Source organism: Panthera pardus, unplaced genomic scaffold (genome assembly GCF_024362965.1).
Source record: "Panthera pardus isolate Hobbes unplaced genomic scaffold, ASM2436296v1 HiC_scaffold_21, whole genome shotgun sequence".
Taxonomy (NCBI): Eukaryota; Metazoa; Chordata; class Mammalia; order Carnivora; family Felidae; genus Panthera; species Panthera pardus.
Window position 1 is genome coordinate 44,135,817 of NW_026526777.1, and position 19,698 is coordinate 44,155,514.

At 43.8% G+C, this 19,698-nt stretch overlaps 1 protein-coding gene across 2 annotated transcripts in view; it reads right to left on the reverse strand.

Annotated features, from left to right (window-relative positions):
• NMNAT2 (nicotinamide nucleotide adenylyltransferase 2) overlaps positions 1–19,698 on the reverse strand; it is a 160,959-nt gene that overhangs the window by 29,457 nt on the left and 111,804 nt on the right. For both annotated transcript variants that reach the window (XM_019427412.2, XM_019427419.2), the window contains 2 exons: positions 2,003–2,091; positions 1,123–1,190 (listed from right to left, as the gene is read on the reverse strand). In XM_019427412.2, the coding sequence (XP_019282957.1) occupies positions 1,123–1,190; positions 2,003–2,091 (157 nt within the window). The remainder of the gene's footprint in view (positions 1–1,122; positions 1,191–2,002; positions 2,092–19,698) is intronic.

The window sequence follows — 19,698 nt, forward strand, 5'->3', positions numbered from 1 at the left end:
GAACATTCGATGAACGAATGAAGCAATTATTTCAGGATCTTCTAATCACATCCAATCAGGATCGACCCCCTGCCCTGTATCTACCCCCTGGACCCCGCTTTCCCCAGAAGATCGGGAGCCAGAATGTGTAAAGGCCTCGCTTCTATCCCTGACTTGACCACAGACGTGTTGTACATGCTCAAACCCCTCAACTTCTCCGGGCATGTCTCTCATCAGAGAGAAGGCAGCTGTCTCTCGACCCAACCTACATCTTCAGGGGATGAGATAGTCTGTAAAGGGCAAGCATTTCTTACACAAATCACTGCACACAAATGGGGAGGATCACTATTTAATTTTCACTTCACTGCTCTCCTTCCCGCCCAGCCCGTCTCTTCCGTCTCATTCTGAGGTCAGCTTTTCTTCGTTTCCCTCCTTTCACGGAAACCTCTAGGTGCTGCTTATTTTTTCCAGGGGGAGATATTACGGTACAAATGGTGCGCCATTATTTTTTTTAAACGCCATTTTCTCATGCAAATGATAACCGTAGGAACTTTGGGGAGCGTAATTAGCATAACTAGTGGAGGAGCCTCGCTTTAATTACAAGGCAAGCCGTACAGATAATGGTGTCTGCTATCTTAGTGAGCACTGTGCCCAGAGTATGAGGGAAAGGCCTTGAGTGCTCGCTCGCAGTGCCTCTGTGCCACGGTCAGCCTGGAGCCCTAGGGAGCCAGAGTCCTGGAAGGGGAAATAGCCAGGGCCAGGGAATACTCCCTTAAAAGGTAGAGTTCACAGGAAGCAACTGGGGAGGAAAGTGGAGAGGCCTTTCCGATTTCCTGGCCAGGCCTCACCCCAAATCCAATGATGCTTCAGGAATACTGGATCCAAAAGTCCCGGGGCAGAATCAACACTGAAGCTTCCCTCTTCAGTTTGGTGGGCGTTATGGCTTGGTTAAAAGATAGAGCTCTCAGTTGGGCCACCTCTGAAGGTCAGTATAATTATTTCCTCTACAGTGGCTAACGTCTGGGCTGGCCTCCCCACCCCTGTGGGATCCAAATGGCTGAGAGGACGCCTCCTCCTCCTGCATTCACCCACAGTGAGGCCCAGGGCCACCCACCTGATCCACACACACCAGGCCAGCCCTACCTGATCCAGTCGGAATTCTGGACGGCCAGCTGACACATGATGAGACGGTGTCGGCTTGACACAAGGCCCTGGGGAGCAACAGAGCAATCACCAGGAGGCTGGCTCCACTCCCCACAGCCGCCCTTGAGACGCCATCCCTAGCCGCCCGGTTATTCAAGGGCAGCCATTTGTCAGTGGTGACAGGGAAGGAGGGTGTGGCCGCCCTGCAAGTCCATCTGCCACAGAGACACACTGGGAGGGGCGGAGGGAAAAGAAAAGGAATGGAGGGCCTGGGAGTACATCACTCCCGACAGGGTCAGTAGGTGGACCTCTCCGATGAAGTGGCCAACTTGTGCCTGGCACAGGGACGAGACTTAACCAGGCAAAAGTTGCCTTGTCTCTGGGCTCAAGCTGGCTGGTTGGGCGACCTCCCCAGAGGTGTGAGGTGTATCTGGGGAAGGAGGGGGATGGAAATGCCGGGAGGACCCCTAGATTTTCCCGGACATGAGGCAAGGAGGGAGCAGCAAGGAAAGGAATTTTAAATCAGAGCGTAAGAGGCAGAGATAGGTCTTTTCCTCCTAAAATCCGGGAAAGACTTGCCCAGCCCATCACCAGCTGCCAGGATGGCTTCCATGCCAAGTCACTCTTGGCCCCCAGCTGGTGTGCCCGCTCTGCTGCTAATGAGTGCCGACGGGGCCTGGAGCTGCACGCAGCCACGGTCACGGGCAGCTGTTCCTGCCAGCTGCCGCCCGGCCCCCACCCGCCCAGGTCTGACTGTGTTCAGAGATGGGAGCAGGGCGCCAGCTCTCGGGCATCTTGTGTTTCTGGGGAGTGAAGTGGAGATGGCAGCAGGGGCAGCCAGAGGAGCCATCAGGTTAGAGAGGGTGAAGGAGGAACCCACCTGTTTTCCATAGGAGTCGTGGACAGGAGAGACGATCCCACCAATCACAATAAACCTTCCAGTTTTGTGCAGATAATCCCTGGCTCTTTCTAATTAAGAGAAGAAAACCACACGTTATGAAGAGGAAAGGTGTGGATTAAAGGTGATCATTGAAATCAATACATTCCCTCTCTGTAGGGTTTATGTCCTGACAGCTTTCTTGCCATTTAAATGGAAAGTGACAATTTTTGAAGTTATGTTGGTGATTCAAAAAGGTTATGGAGTGAGATTCTGGCCCCCAAAGCAAAAAAGCTTTACAATAGGGGATTCGTCCAATTGTAAAGGTCCTCTGCTTGACGAGTGGGTAGCTTAGAGGGATTTAGAACAATCACCTCACTGAGAGCCACTCCAGGGACAAATGGGAATTTACACCTGTGATCACTCACAGAAATTCTAAAATGGACGAGTGACTTAAAAGGAGGAAGGAGAAGCAGAAGCAGTAACCACCACCACCTTCTTATAATATGAAAGGTGGGCTGATTGCCTTCTCTCAGAAGAGAAAAACCACCAAAACAAACTTAAAAGGCCTCCTACATAATTAGGGAGAATTAACAGGAAAGCCATCATTATAGTTGATTGAGAAAACTTCAGACACAGAAAAGCTTTTTTTCCTTTGCAAGGAGTTCTTGATGCTGCTTTTTCAAATTTACCAGACAAGCCCAATCTCATTTCCATGAGAAAATCTAGAAAATGAGGAAGGGCATGAAAATTTTGGTTCTGACTTCCAAAGGGGTTCAGCGTGCAAACCCAAAAGGGCCCGAGCTTGTACTGCTGAGGAAATGTGGCCTGGACTTATTTGACAGGCGAGGGATGAAGGGGGGTCTTGAGTGGCGAGGCTGGCTGTGTAGTTCACAAGCAAGTTTCCAGGATTTCCTTGTTGGCTCTCTTACAACTCAAAAATAATTCTCATCACATTTGCCTTTTTTTCTTTCAATGTGAAATCTCTTAGTTTTGTAAAAAAAAAAAAAAAATTAATGGACTTTATTCTTTAGCAAAGCTTTGAATTTAAAGGATAATTGAGTAGACAGTATGCAGAGTTCTATATACTCAGCCCGCACCTTCTTTCTTATCTTGCCCCGACACGGTTTTCCCCTATTATTAATATCTTGCATGAGTGTGGACATTTGTTACTCTTGATGAGTCCATACTGATGCATTATGATTAATTAACTATAGGCCATAGTTCCCATGAAGAGACACTCTGTGTTGTAGAGTCTTTGGGTTTTGACAAATGCATAATGACATGTATTCACCATTGCAGTTGCATAAAGAATAGCTTCCCTACGGTCAAAGTCCACAGTGCTCCACACCTATTCATACCTCTCACCACCACCCCCCCCCACAGCCACTGGTAACCACTGATCTTTTTATCACTTCTCTAGTTCTGCCTTTTCCAAAACACCAAACAGATCACACAGAATGTAGCCTCTTCAGACTGGTTTCTTTCACTTGACAGTATGCTTTTAAGTTTCCTCCATGTAGTTTTGTGGCTTGATATCTCATTTTTTCTTCATTGCTGAATGATATTCCATTGTCTGGATGTATTACAATTTGTTTATCCATTTGTACCATGTGTTGATCCATTCACCAAGTGAAGGACATCTTGGTTGTTTCCAGTTTTCACTGATTATGAAAAAAACAGATGTAACATTCATGTGCAGGTTTTTGCACGGACATGGTTTTCAACTCGATTGGGTAAGTATCTAGGAGTGCAATGGCTGGATCTTATGGTAAGAGTATTTATTATTCTCCAAAGGTTCACAATAATGGAGAAACAGAAGGCTATCCTGATGGATCCAATGAGAGGCAAACTGGGTGAGTTCTATAGCTGTGGCTTTCAATGTTATTGCTGTAGTACTCCCACAGTAAGAAATGCATTTCACATCCTGACATAGTACATACCCATGTATATGTATAATTAACTGAAACAAATATATTACAATACCCTTAACTACAGCAATGCACACTGACATTTTCCATGTATTCTATTCCAGCAATCATAAATTTAAATAAAAAGCTGATTAAAACCTATTATTGTGTGGCAACCTATAGTTTGAATAACTCTGTACTGATGTTGAGATGTTAAGGGCAGGGGGAAAAGGGACAGGAGAGATTAAGTTTGCCTTTCCAAAGCACTCTAGCCAAATGGTTCAGTCTTACCCATTATTTTGGTCTATAGGAGGCCTAGTAGGGGTAAGGGTGAGGGTGAGGGAGGAGTACTATTGACCAAGCAAGTTGGAATCAAACTTCAGGGGGCCCCGAAAGCCAGGCCAAGGACTACAACTTTTATGCCATTGATTGCTATCTGGTCAACAATATTCCTTGGACCACTTACACTGGAATCATTAGGAGGAGGTTATTAAAATATAGACTCCTGGGTCTTAGTCCAGAGTTACTGAATCAAAATCTCTGGGGTTAGGACTTAAGAGTTTACATTTTCCATTAGTGTCCCTGGGTGATTCTTCTGTTCCCTGAAATTTGAGAACCATAGGCATACATAGACAACAACCATAAAGTTGAGAAGTATAGACAACAGAGAATCGTGGAAGGCTATTAAACAGGGAAGTGACATGCTCTGAGCTGGAAGAAAATTCACTCGCAGAAGGGAGAGTGAAGGTGGTGAAAAATCCTATCTTAAACAAGATAGTCATTCCTAGTGGGAAATATGGGGTCATGTCATGAGGGATGGAGGAGGGAGATGACCCACTGAAACTTCCCAGGGAATGTCCAGGGACCGCAAAAGTAGGATTTCCTTCTCTCTTCAGACATTTTTGTTTGCTTTGCTTCTGAGACTTTGCAGAGGGATGTGTCAATGTATGTGTCATCAATCTCGTAGCCTGCACCTTTATGATTGTGCTAATAGTACTAGGTTTTATACCCAGCAATTCATTAGCTGCCTGATTATCCCCTAATTTGAATGTAATGTCAAGCAAGAAAGAGCTGGCACCCAGCTAAACACAAGTGGCCAGGAACAGATATGATTATTCTCTTTCCTTGTTTCTCAAAGAGATTCCAAATGCCTGAAGAGTCTGCCTAGTGACATCTAACTCAGGAAGTGTGTTTTGTGGAAACAATACTGAACTTGGAATCAGAAGATGTCTAGATCTTGGGTAAGTCACTTCATTTCTCCGAGCCTTAAGCCTCCATATCTGTAAAATGCCTTCTTTGCAAGGTTGCTACAAAAATCAAATCAAATTCTCAATATAAAGGTGCATAACACCCACATAGTTTCACTGGAGAATTCTATTAAACATTTAAAGAAGAGTTTAAAACAAAGCTACAGATGGATCTAATATAAAACATGCTAACTGTAGTTGAAAACTAAAATGCTTTTAACTCCCAATTTTAACGTGTATATGTTTGTGTGTTAGCCACACCACGAAGCAATTCTCAGACACTAGCAGGTGTCCTACAGTCCAACTCAATTCTGACACTATCTACTTAGAGAAAGTATCTGTCCCCATAGGTTAAGGGTTCAGCCCTACAAGACTGACTGCCTCCTCCCCTTCAGATGCCAAATTGCAAGGCCAGATTGTCACCTATACTTCTGACCACCTGGCTATAAATCAGGGGTTCCCACCGTCACCTCCTTGGGTTTGATTAATTTGCTACAGCAGCTCACAGAACTCAGGAAGCTCATTTACTCACTCAATTTATTACAAAGGATATTAAAGAATACAAATCAACAGCCAGATGAAGAGATACACCGGGCAGGGTCCCAAACAAAGGAGCCTCTGCCTTTGTGGAATTTGGGGTCTCATGGTGTTTAGGATCCAGCATAAAGGTAAATGGAAGCATTCTGGTTCCCCAAACTAGAAGTTCTCCTAATGCCCTCCTTTTGGGGATTTTATGGAGGCTTCATTATATGGGCATAATTGATTAACTCAGTAGCCATTGATGATTGAGTCAGCCTCAAGCCAAGTCACTTCCCCAGAAATCAGGGGGTGAGACTGAAAGTCCCAACCCTCTATTTATAGCTGGTTTCCCTGGCCAGGAGCCTCCATCCTTAGGTGTTTCCAAAAGTCGCTTCATTAACATAAACCTAGTTGTGGCGGAGAGGGGTTTGCTATGAATAACAAGACACCCATTTCACGTTTATGGTTCTGAAGCATTTTCAGGAACTGAGAAAAAAAGACCAAATATTATAACAAAATATGCTCTTCTTGCTCTCATTTCAAAGGCTTTGAGAGCCGTGGGCCAGGAACTGTGGATGACAACCAGATAGGTGCTTTTTATAATTCACAACACCACAATGACATTGTATTATATAATTGAAATTTGCTAGGAGAGTAGAACTAAAATATTCTCACACACAAAAAAAGTATGTGACGTGATGGATGTGTTAATAAACTAGATGTGTAGAGTCCTTTCACAATGTCTGTGTCTATCAAATCACCACAATGTATGCTTTAAGTATCTTAAATTTTATATGCCAATTATACCTCAGTAAAGCTGAAATTTTAAAAACGAAACAAGTCTAGAGTCTCTTGCAGAAAATAGACAAAAGAGGAACACTTTCCAATTTATTTCATGAAGCCAGGATTACCCTGATACCAATGCCAGGCAAAGAGAGTACAAAATATGCAAAAATCATTAGCAAAATATTAGCAAATAGAATCCAGCTATACATAGAAAGAATAATACACGATAGCCAATTGGCATGTATTTCAGGCATGATGTTTCAATATCCGAAAAATCATTTAATGTGATTCCCCAAATTAACAATATAAAGAAGAAAATTCACATGATTGTATCAATTGATGCAGAAAAAGCAGCTGACAAAATTCAAAATTCATTCATGATAAAAACTCAGAATATGAGGAATAGAAAGGAACTTCCTCAACATAAGAAACATCCTTAAAAACCTATAGCAAATGTCATACTTAATGGCAAAAGATAGAATGCTTTCTCCCTAAAATCAGGAACAAGGCAGGGACATCTGCTGTCACCACTGCTGTTCAATATAGTACTTGAAGGCAAGAAAAAGAAAAGTCATCGAGATCAAAAAGAAAAAAAAAAAAACAACTATCTCTATTCACATATGGCATAAAAGTCTACTTAGAAATCCCAAGAAATCTACAAGGGAATTCTTAGAGTTAATAAATGAGTTCAGTAAGATCATAAGACACAAGATCAACAAAAGAAAGTTAATTGTATTTTTGTATGCTAGCAACAAACATGTGGAAACTGAAATTAAGAACACAAGACCACTTATAAAAGACCACTAAATAGACCACTAAAAAAAAAAGAAATACTTAAATATAAATATAATAAAGCATATACAGAACTTACATGCTAAAAACTACAACCTGCTGATTAAAAAAAAATCAAGGAAGATCTAAATAAATGTAGAAACACACCATGTTTATGGATTAAAAGACATAACATAGCAAGATATTAATTATCTCCAAACCAATATGTAAATGAAATGCACTTCCTATCAACATTCCAGCAAGATTCTTTTGTGCAAATACAGGCAAAATAATTCTAAAATGTACATGGAAAGGGAAAGGAACTAGAATAGTTAAAACTTAAAACAAAATGAGAAAGAAGGGAAATCAATCTATCCAAATTTTAAGTCTTTTTATATAACTATAGTAATCAAGACTGTGAGGTATTGGCAGAGAGGCTGACACATAAATCAATGAAACAGAATACAGTCTAGAAATAGCTCCACATACGTATGGCCAACTGCATTTTGACGAAGGTGTAAAAATAATTCAATAAAGGAAGGATAGTCTTTTCAATAAGTGATGCAGAAACAACTGGACAGCCAAAGACAAAAATAAACAACAACAACAACAACAACAACAACAACAAAAAAACCCCTAAGTCAACCTAAATCTCTTACCCTATAGAAAAATTAACTCAAAATGGATCATAGATTTAAATTACGTACAATAGAAACTTAAATGAAAATGTGGGAGAAAAATCTTTGGTCATGGGGCTTGGTGAAGACAGACATGACGCTGAAAACACGACGCATAAAAGAAATAACCCAATAAATTGGACTTTCACAAAATTAAAAACTTTTGCTCTGTCAAAGACCCTGTTAAGAGAAGGAAAACCAAGTTACAGACTGGGAGAATCCACATATTTGAGGATTCATGTCTAGGATATAAAAAGGACTCTTAGAGCGCAATAGTTAAAAAACAAACAAACAAACTAACAATCCAACTAGAAAATGGGCAAAAATGTGAAGAGACATTTCACCAAATCAGATATGTGGATGAGAAATAAGTCTATGAAATGATGTTCGATAGCACTAAGCATCAGAGAAATGTAAATTAAGACCACGAGGAGATATTGCCAATTCACCAATCAGAATGGCTAAAAGAGAAAGTAATGACAATACCAACTGCTGACAAGGGCATGGAGAAACTGGATTTCTCCTACATTGCAGTGGAAATGGAAAATGGCATAAAGCTACTCTGAGAAACAGTTTGGCAATTTCTTAAAAAAAAAAAAACAACTAAATATGCTCAATCATATAACCCAGGAATTATACTCTTGGATGTTTTTCCAAGAGAAATAAAAACATGTCTATGTAAAAACCTGCACATGGTTATTCATACTGGCCTTATCTATAATAACCAAATACAGTAAATAAATAAAATGTCCTGCAATGGGTAAATTGTTAGACAAACAGTGGTATATGCATGGCGTGGAATATTACTTGGCAATAAAAAGGAAAAGACTAGCAACAATTAGGATGGATCTCTAGGTCATCGTGCTGTGTGGGGAAAAAAGCCAATCTCAAAAGGTTGAATACTACATGATTCCATTTACATAACCATCTCAGAAATTATACAGATTAGTGATGGCCGAGTGTTAGGGACAGGGGTGGGGGCAGAGAATGGAGGTGGTGTGACTAGAAAGCTGGAGCTCCAGGGAGATCTTGGTGGTAAGGGACTAGTTCTATATCTTAACTGTGTTGGTTACATGAATGTACACATGTGATAAGATGACATATAACTATAGATACACTTTATACCAATGTCAATTTCCTCACCTCCATATTGTACTATAGATACATAAAATGTAACCAATAGAGGTCCAGAGCATGGGGGAACTCTCTGTACTATCTTTGCAACTTTCTATGAAACTGTATTTCAAAATAAAATTTTTTTGTTAAGTTTACAGTAAACTATGGAACATGGCACAATTGTAAGGTGGTAGTGTGAAAATCTAGGCAAATGACAAGCAAACTCGTGGGGCTGGGTGCTTCTAAAACTTTTCTCTCTTCAGCCTTTTCCATTGTTGTTGCTGTCTGGATTCCAAGATTTGGGGTTGTTATGGCTTCGGAGGTATTGTCCAAAACAGTGTTTCTCAAACTTTGATGTGCATGGGAATCCTCTTGAGGGATCTTGTTAGAATGTCGATTCTGATTCCAATGGTCTGGGTGGGGCCTGAGATCAGGACCAGGATTAGGGTGAAGGGGAAAGGGCAGGATCATTCAAGTGCAGGGTCAGATCCTGTCTTCATTTAAAATTACTTTATTTTGTTCATCATAGATATTTTGCAATAATTCTGATTTTTTTTAATGTTATTTATCCCCATTACTGAGTTTTTGAATTCCCCCCTTAATTTTTGCACTGGAGGGAGCTCTCCCCTTTGGCCTCACACTACTCCCAGCCCTGCCCCAGAGTCAGAATTTCCAGCAAACTCCTGAAGGGACCACTGCTGCTGGTCTATAGACTATATTTTGCATAGAGAGGGACTACAGACAGGTGCGGCAGCCCCTGCAACTTTAGGTTCCCCGCAAAAGATGTTCTCCTCCCGCCCCAACTCCACCACCACCTCCACTTTGGTGATAAGGGCATTTCTGGACATTGGCAGGTAGTTTCCTGGCAAAGCTGTAGCTAGGGCCTGGAATTTAATTTCATGCCAAGCTTCCCGAGATGTGGTCTATTTTTGTCCCTCAGCTCTGGCCCAGAGGCAGAGCCAAATCCCTCTAACATTTTACACTCAGGTCCAACCCATCCTCCATTTGGCCTACCCTCCTTTCTCCTGTATTCACAGAGGAGGAACCCATGCCATGGGGTGGACTTGTTTTTTCCTGCCCTCAGCACCATGAGGATCCACTATTGTCTCACAACTCATTCCAGGCCACTTTAAACCAGGTAAATCTCCCCTCCTGACAGCCTGTGCCGTACCTACCAGCCACGGACAGACACAACACAGATGATTTGTCCATTAATAATAATTCATGAGACAGACATGTCTCGTCTGCCTCCTGGCTACACAGTGAAACCAGCTGATGGGTGTAATCTATTCTCCTCTTCCAGAGAGTTAGTGGAGGAAACACTGTGGTCAGGGCATCGATACTAACTCCATTTTTCCTTTTCAGCTGCAATTAGAAATGACCCTTTCTGAGTTGTATTCACAGCTGGAACTGCCTGAATTTTTCTTATTTGTGAGTTTCACAATCGTGATCTGGATTTGTACACATTCTAAAATTTAGGGTTTTTTTTTTATTTAAATATTAGAATGTTTATTGGATCATAAGGGAAAAAACAAAGTAGGGTTCTTCCTGCTCAGGGGTTGGAAATTGTTTTTCTTTTAAAGGAACCATCCCTGTGGCCTAGCAAACTGAACCTTGGACATTCCTTAACAAAAATTTAGTGAGCATTTCTCATGTTCAAGGCTCTGTGCCAGGTGGTGCTGTGGGAGACACAGAGAGGTAAAAGACATAGTCCCTACTTCCAAGGATCTTTGGTTTTTGATGCAGGGATACAATATGCTCTGCTTAGATAATGGATATAAACCTGAACAACAGCAACATTAAAATGCTATAGGATTTCATGGGAGGAAGTGATCCCAATGGGATCAGGTGGCCTGGGAAACTTTTCTGGAACAGATGAGACTTGGGCTGGGTCCTGACAGTAGAGAAGAGGAAGGCGTACTAACTGTGTCTTTTTATTTTTCTGTTTTCTGATGCTTGGACACCTGGAGCCTTGCTGGCCCTCAAGGGGACACCACTCCCAGGGTTAGCTAAATCCTAAAGACAGTAAACGATGCACCCGAGAGCACACCTTTCAAATGCAAACTAACCAATTCAGAGCCCATACCCACAAACACACCCTCTGTGTGGCTCTCATGCAGGCCACCCCTCCCCCGCCCCATCCACCTGCCCTAATCACCCCAGGACCAGGTACCAAACCAATAGAGACAGCTTCTACATCACAGAACCACTGGAAGTATTCATACTGGCTAACTGTAAACCTGATTACCCTGCCTCCCCACTTCCTTCCTGCGGAAACCACAATAAAGGCTCTGGCCTGTGTTTCCCTGACTCCCTCAATCTCCTGACTGGTGCCTCCCCTGTGTGGCCCTTCTGCAGCAAGACATGTCCTCTACTCTCGGGATCTGTGAGTGTCACTATCTTTTCAGTGGCGATGGTCTCCTGATCTGTTGGCTTCGCCACACCCAAACAACAGTAAAACCTAGATTTTTTTTTTTTTTAATTTTTTTTTTTAACGTTTATTTATTTTTGAGACAGAGAGAGACAGAGAATGAACGGGGGAGGGGCAGAGAGAGAGGGAGACACAGAATCGGAAGCAGGCTCCAGGCTCTGAGCCATCAGCCCAGAGCCTGATGCGGGGCTCGAACCCACAGACAGCGAGATCGTGACCTGAGCTGAAGTCGGACGCTTAACCGACTGAGCCACCCAGGCGCCCCAAAACCTAGATTTTTAAAGCAGAACAAAGAAACTTATTCCAGGGGGAAAAGGTGGCATGAGCAAATGGACTGAATCAGGAATGGAGTCTCCAGGTCCTACAGAAGGCTCTAGAGCTTGGCTTTCTTTGCCTGAAAAGCAATGATACTGTTTTCATGCCTCATCACTAAGGGGGTCTTGCCCTCCCCAACGTGACCTGGAGCACCCTCCTGGATCTCCCTCTACTCCCAGCCCCTCCAGTCCCAATGTGTTTGGGAAGCAGAGAGCTGGGTGATCAACGTTCCCCTGGGTGGGCGAACCAATGGATCATACGAGGTCGTATCTCTCTGAGATGTCTAACCTAAGCCGTAAGACAGTATTCAAGTGAGCGAATCACTCGAATCTGAAAGAAGTACGAAAGGGAGCATTGTATCTGACATTGACCCATGAGTGGGACCATGGAAGCCCACTGGGCCATTCCTTGGTCACTGCTAGCTGAGTGGGCTGCAGGCCCCTGTAATAAGTGCAGGCTAGTTATGGACCCAGTCTCCATGGGGAGCAATTGGCTTAGCTCTTCCTGGAGCTGGCCAGCCCTGCTCCCCAGCCAGCCATGTACCAACGCTCCCATCACATCTCAGTGGAACTGGCGGAGAAGATGTACATTCACCAGAACAATGGCCCCTCCTCTCCTCACCGGGTACTCTTAACTGTAAGAGAAGCAGTGAAATAGAAAGTCTCTTGAAGTTATGAGAGCACAGTTTTTTCTTCACCTGCTTACTCCTATCTCTCTGACTCAGGAAGGCTACATTTCCCAAGGCGATGATGACGGGGTCCCCAGGTTTGGGGTGTTCTTCCGCCCAGTCTCTGTGGCCAATGGCTGACCAGAAGAAGAGGTGGGCTGGGCATGGATGCCTGTGGGGGTCCATCTGAGGCCCTTGAACGGACCCATGTTCAGGGCAGCCCTGCACCCCCTGACCAGCGACCCTGGACACAGAATCCAGTTCTCTTAACTGTCTGTTTGCTCCCACCATCTGCCCCCATCCCCAGTGCATGCACCTCAGGCTGCCTTAATTGACCAGGGAGGGTAATGCTTCCTGGAAGTCCTTGCACACCTGGATTTCCTCTAGTGCCTGGATTTTCATCCACGTGTCTGGCTTTTGCAGCCCCTTCTACGTGTAAGGATGAACCAGCTGTCGGGGAGTAGCACAGAGCGGCATGGTTCCCTTCTCATGACTGCTCATCTTACTTGCTCCACTACCTCTGGCTTCGGAGAATTCATGTCCCTTCATCTTCACAGCTAGGAAATGATTTATGACCCTCACTTCCACGACTGCCACTTCTGACACACCAAGCCGGGGTGAACATCTCATGTGTCCCGGCTGCTAGGTGCCCACCCCGAAGTCTGGCCTCTCCATTTGAATCTTATCCACTGGAAAAGCTCCCCAGATCCCTGCCTCCACTCTTTCCAAACCACACTTCTTGGAATTCGCCCATTATTGGGAATGATTTTTTTTTCTATTTATTTCTTCAGAAATAGAAAGCTAAATATATATGTAAAAATATGGCGTGAACTGGTTTTCCCTTCAGTGAGACTCATAAACACATGGGAGAATTATTTTAAAAACCCACAGACTGTAATACTAAATATAACTGGGTGGGTGGCTGGGTAGGGGTGGGGGAGAGAGGGGAAAGGCGGGGGAAGGAATAAAGACAGAAGAGCACACATGATGTGAAAATCCCACCGTGGTTTTTTGACAGGTTTCTGTCATTTGCATGGAATCAGGCTCTATTTTTAACTACATGTCTGTTATTTCACACTTTATTAACCATTAACCTTTTTGAACACAAGTTCACCACACAGGTTTCTTATTCAGGGATAATTCAGGCTCTGAAGTAGAGTTTATCGAGGGAATAGCTTTGCTTTTACCAAGTAAAACAAGTAGAGCGCATCAGGCAGAGAAGGGTCCCTTTTGTAGAGATGTGGTCCTGCTGAGGCTCTAGGGCCGGGCCACACTGAACGGGCCTGCTTAAAAGTTAAAGGTTACTTTCCCCCTAAGAATGTTACTGGAAAAATACTGTCTCGTACAGCTTTCTTACTTGTGTTCATCTTCCCTCTCTATTTTCCCATGAATCAGTAAAAATATCTTCCTGAATCCAGGGCCCCCCCCAGCTATGGGCAACTAACTCTCCAGGCTTGCCTGGAACTTTCCTACTTTCAACACTGAAGTTTCCATGACCTGGAAGGGCTCGCAGTCCCCAGCAAAGTGAGATGGTTGGTGTGGTGTGCTGAATGACAGCCAGGCCTCCAAAGAAGTCTGCGACCTAATCCCCAGAACCTGTAAATAGGTCACCTGAACATGGCCAGAGGGACTTTGCAGGTGTGGCATAAATGAAGGACCTTGCGATGGGGTGAGATGGGGAGGTGATCCTGGATTCTCCAGGTGGGGCCGATGTACTCACTGAGAGAATGCCGGAGGGCCAGATACAGGGATGATGTGACAATGGAAGCAGAGGGCAGTGAGAGGTTTGAAGATGCAGGAAGGGACTGTGAGACAGGAAGGTAGCGGTTTTCTGGAAGCTGGAAAGGGGAAGGAAGGAGATCTCCCCCAGAGCTTCCAGGAAGAACTATAAAACAATAGTTTTAGGACTTTCCGAACTATAAGATAATAACTTTGCATTGTTTTGAACTGATAAGTTTGTGGTAATTGATTGCAGCAGCAATAAGAAGCTGATACAATTGGTCACCCTTCCTGTTCCTTGAATCAGCGTGCCCAGTGAACCAATGAACCACTCCGTCTTGTTCTACATGAATAGAACCAAGGGACAAGTATCAACTCCTGCAGAAGTGGAGAAAGGAAATTGGCTCACAGAAATGTACCATGTGTTGGACTCTTTCAAGGTCGCAGAAAGGACACGGTTTTGAAGCAATTTCATTGATATTGTAGAGTTTCCTCTTTGAAGGAACCTATAAGTAAAGAAATGTATAATAACCTATGAACAACCAAAATTAAGCCTTTGGAATTCCTTAAATTAAGACATGGAGCTTGCCTAAGAGGCAATAGAACATAAGTTTATAGACTCTAGGTTCAAATCCTGTCCCAAGCATTACTAGTTGGGTGACTTTGGGTTGGTTACTCAACTGCTCTGGCCACCAACACATCTCTAAACTGGAGATAATATTATTCAGCTCACAGGGTTGTCAGATAATAGATGTAAAATAACACTAGAACCCAGGAAACATTGGCCATACTTTTCTTTCTTGGGGAAGTCTAACAATTCCTTTGGGGAGGAAAGTTATGAGATAATAGAAAAAAAAAAAAAATATATATATATATATGCACACATATTGGTCTCTGACCCTGGTTCCTGGCACAGAATTCCTAAAACCCTTGTAAATTCCTAAGTGACAAGAGCACTGGGAACATCTATTGTTCTGATATTTGGTTTATGACCCTGATTCCTGACACACAGTTCCCACATCCTTTGGAATCTCCTGGGTGATAGCAGTGTCTTTTGCTCTAAATGAGATGACTCTTGGTGCTCCTGGATGGGAACTGCTCAGCAGAGATCAAGCCATGATTAGAAGCTTGGAATTTTCAGCCCCTACCTACTCCCACCCTCAATCCTCTAGAGAGAGAAGAGGGAGCTGGAAAAGGAGTTAATATTTGGTCAGCCTATGTGAAGAAGCCATCATAATATTCCAGTAGTAGGGGGTTCAGAGAGGTTCCAGGGTGCTGAACACAACATGGGGAAGGTGACACATCTGAACTCCAAGGGGACAGAAGCTCCTAAGCTTGGGACCCTCTCAGACCTCACCCTATGTATCTCTTCATCTGGCTGTTCCTCTATATCCTTTACCATATCCTTTAATAAGCTAGTAAGTGGGGGCGCCTGGGTGACTCAGTCAGTTAAGTCCCAGACTTTGGCTCAGGTCATTCCCAATCTCGCGGTTCATGAATTCAAGCCCCACATCGGGCTCTCTGCTGTCAACGTGGAGCCCGCTTCAGACCTGCTGTCTCTCTCTGTCTCTGCACACCCCCTCTCTCTCAAAAATAAAATAAACATTAAAAAAAAGTAAGCTGGTAAATACAGGTAAGTGTAAATATAGGTATTTCCCTGAGTTCTGTGAGCCACTCTAGCACATTAATCAAACCCAAGGAAGGGTCTTTAGAACCTCCGATCGACAGCCGGTGGTTGGGCAAAAGCACAGGTGACAAACCTGGGCTTGTTACTGGCTCCTGAGATGTGTGTGAGTAGGGGGAGGGGGCCACGCTGGCGGGACTGAGACCTTACCTGTGGGATCTGGTGCTATCTCCAGGTAGGTAGTGGCAGAATTGAGTTAAGTTGTAGGACATCCAGCTAGTGTCACAGAGAAGGGCTTGTCTTGGGGAAAAACCTCCACACAACTGGTGACCAGAAACGTCAGAAGCTTGAGCAATAAAGGAGACATCCAGGGAAGAGAGTCCTAGTGTGGAAGAACTGAGTTTTTCCCTACATAGAAGGTGGAAAACCGAGTTTTTTCCTTATTACAAAAGTGAAGGTGGGACAAGGAAAAATCAAAAACTCTTTAAAAAAAATATGCAGCTTGTCATTGTAGGGCTATTAAGTGTAAATCTTACTTTCGTCCTAACGCTCTTGGTGCCCCTGCAATGAGAGATTTTTCTTGGTGCTTGTTGTAGCTTGTCCTATCCTCGATTAGAGACAGCAGATGTGCCTCTCTGGGCTTGAGAAGCCATTTCTGGAGAACGAGTGTCTGACTATCCCCAGCCCCTGAACTCCCCTCGTCCTTAAGTGCAACCCAACAGAAGTTTCCGAGTAATGCCAGACAAGCCAAGACTGGGTGTGGGGGCTTGCTGTGCTTGGGCAGATTTCAACTCTCTTCAGTGTAAGCTGAGTGGCCGGGATGTGTTTGGATGATGGATGGAGGAGAATGGCACATGCAGGAAATGTCAGGCTGGCCCACTGCTCTCGAGGTTATTGATCATGCTCTGCTGGTGGCTGGACAGAGGGGCTTTCTGCTGCGATGGATGAGACTGCTTTCAAAGGTTTCATTTGTCTTCGGCAACTCTCAGAGCTCACAGAGGGTTTTGCTGCCTCTCCCCAAGCTGACCTGGAGGCATGACTCCAAGGGACATCAGCAGGAAATGATCCTACAATGGCCTTCAGGATCATGATGTGAAATCAGATACCTTTGTTGTATATTCCTTAAGGCAACATTTTTTTTTTTTTTAATATATGATCCAATTAGTGTCAGTGAGAATGAGGGGAAGTGTGCACTCTAACACACAGTCGGTGGGAGTATAAATTGATTGCCTTTTAGGAAAGCAATATGGCAGTCAGCATTTATCAAAATGACAAATGGGCATAACCTCTGACCTGGCAATTTCACTTCCAGGAATCATTACTACAGAAAAAACCTGCACATGCACACAGACGTGTGTTCAAAAGGATGTTTCACTTCAGCATTATTTGTAATAATAAAAAATCAGAAATAAATGTGGAAGCTATCAGACAAATTACAACACATACAGCCAAAGGAATATTATGTAGCCATTAAAAACAATGGGGTAGACCTATTCAGTCTGACAAGGGAAGGGCTCTAAGACAAGACACATTGTTAAAAATAAATTCAACAATGAATTTTGAAAAAAATTCAAGTCACAGAACAATACCTATAGTATGGTGGCGTTTGAATAAAACTATACGCATGTACAATAATTTCAGGCAGTGATTATGAGAGCAATGAAGAAAATAAAATGGGGAGGGGAAGTAGAGATTGGGTGTTGTGAGTGGACTTCTCTGCAGAAGTGACAAGGAGGCAGGGAAGTGAATGACAGGGCACCAGCCACACGAAGACCAGGAGGGAAAGTGTGGAAGATCATGGGGTACAGCGGGTACAAAGTCCAGGCTGGTGCTGATGTCAGGGAGGTTGGAGGGAGACCAACCCGGAAGGGCCTTGGGAACAGGGAAGAAGTTTGGGATTTTATTTTAAGTGCTTGGATGGTTGTAAGCAGGAGAATGATATTTTTTGAAATTTTAAAATTTGAAATGTTGACAATTTTGCAATTTTCAAAAACCTGAAAGCTCATCTGGCTATTGGGTAGAAAAATTGTGGGGGGAGCAAGGGTGGAGGTAGTGAGACCGATTAGGTGACGATTATGAGTCCAGGAGAGAAATGACAGGCATGAAACTGCAAATGGCCAGGCCTCCCATCTGAAGGAGCCACGGTAAATGGCATCTTATAAGGTGGTTGATAACTAAGACATTATTTTAAAAAGTATAAAGGCCTGCATGAAGTAGAGAGTAATATTACAGTGGGATTAAATTTTGCAATAGCTGATTAATTATGAAGGTTATTTTGTCAGGACCATATTTGATCTGGTCAGATCCTTTCTCTAGAACATGGCTTTTTATTCAACAATCTGATATTACATTGTTAGTTTATGAAATGGGTAGCAGTATGGCTCCCCCAAACCCAAGAGTTGAAAGCAGACCCCAAGAACTATGAAAACCTGTGCAAAATTCCTAAGTAAGCAGTAAATCCCATATTCTCATGCTCTTAAGCATATTATGCATGTGCTTAAGCATACTTCTCTCTCTGGGTTTTGTTCCTTTTTTTAGCTGAAGTTACAGTGCCCCCTAGAAGACCAGACTTGATATTCTCATCCTAATTTTAGGCACAACAAGTATTTTCTCTTGGATGAACCCTCTGAGCAGTTTCCTGAAAAATTAGGGTGGACACCTGAAGACTCATGGAAATTCACCCTGGGCGGTCCACAGCTCGGCTCTTTGGAATGTAGAAGATGAGCTTTGTGACCTTCTGCCGGGAGGGCAGTTCTAATTACAGAGCAAAGAGAAAGACTGCCAGGATCAGGTAAATGTGCAGCCAGTCTGGGCGGGGCCCAGACGGACGCTCCCAAACATTCTTAAGATGCCGTGTTTCTAATTATTGAAAGACCTTGGAGAGGAAATCTGGATCTTACTACCTCTAGGTCAGCTTCCCACACTGCCCTGATCCTGAGATGGCTCTCAGAAACTCCTGTGTGAACAGCCAGCACAGAACATGACGGAGTCCTAAGACTTTCGATCTAGCACCCAGGGTGATACCGCAAGCCCTGTCTTCCAGAACGCCTCACACGTCAAATCACAACTATTGATCTTTGCTTCATCAGCCCAAGCTGAATCAAATGCCTTTAACCTGTTCTGGTCCCTCTCCTGTCCCCAGTGGTTTCTCAAGAAGACCAGGAAGACCACTATTCCTAAGGCAGTGCTAGATCAGTTTGCAACCAGGTTGATTTTGCTCTCCAGGGGACATTTGGCAATGTCTGGAGACGATTTGGGTTGTTGCAGTTGGAAGGGGGATACGACTAGCTTTTAGCTGGTAAAGGCCAGGATACTGCTAAACATCCTGCAGTGCTCAGCACAGCCTCCCCAACAAAGAATTACCTGGTCCACTATGTCAACAGTACCAAGATTGAGAGATCATGTTCCAGATACATAAAACAAGGCCTCTGTCTGAAAGGTAAAGTGGGAACTAATGATGCTAACACAGGTGGAAGAATTATAGCCCCAAGAGAAGAAAAACAAGGGTATTGAGATTTCAGTGTCCACCTTTCCACCCCTTCTAGCTCAAGGGACTGTTACTGGGAAAAGTGACCAAGTCAAATATCATTAGGACAAAATGCCCCGTGTGACAAAAGGATTTCCAAGTGATCCAGGAGGGTTGTAAGAGATTAGTCCGGAGGTTCGTGTCACCCTAAGAGGCTGAATATCCAGACTCGCCTCTGAGTGAAGGATGGTGCTTCTGTTCAGCTGCCTTCTCCCCCTCTAGCTGCTCCCATCCCTTCGCTTTTACAAACGGAACCTCAGCTTAGGGAGTCATGCATCTAAGCTCCAGAAATCCCCCTGAGCTGACAGAAAGAATGGTTTCTGTGCACAGTACTTAAAAAGCACAGGAGTTTGGACCAAGCAGACTGAGCGATTTAGGGAATCCTTGGCTA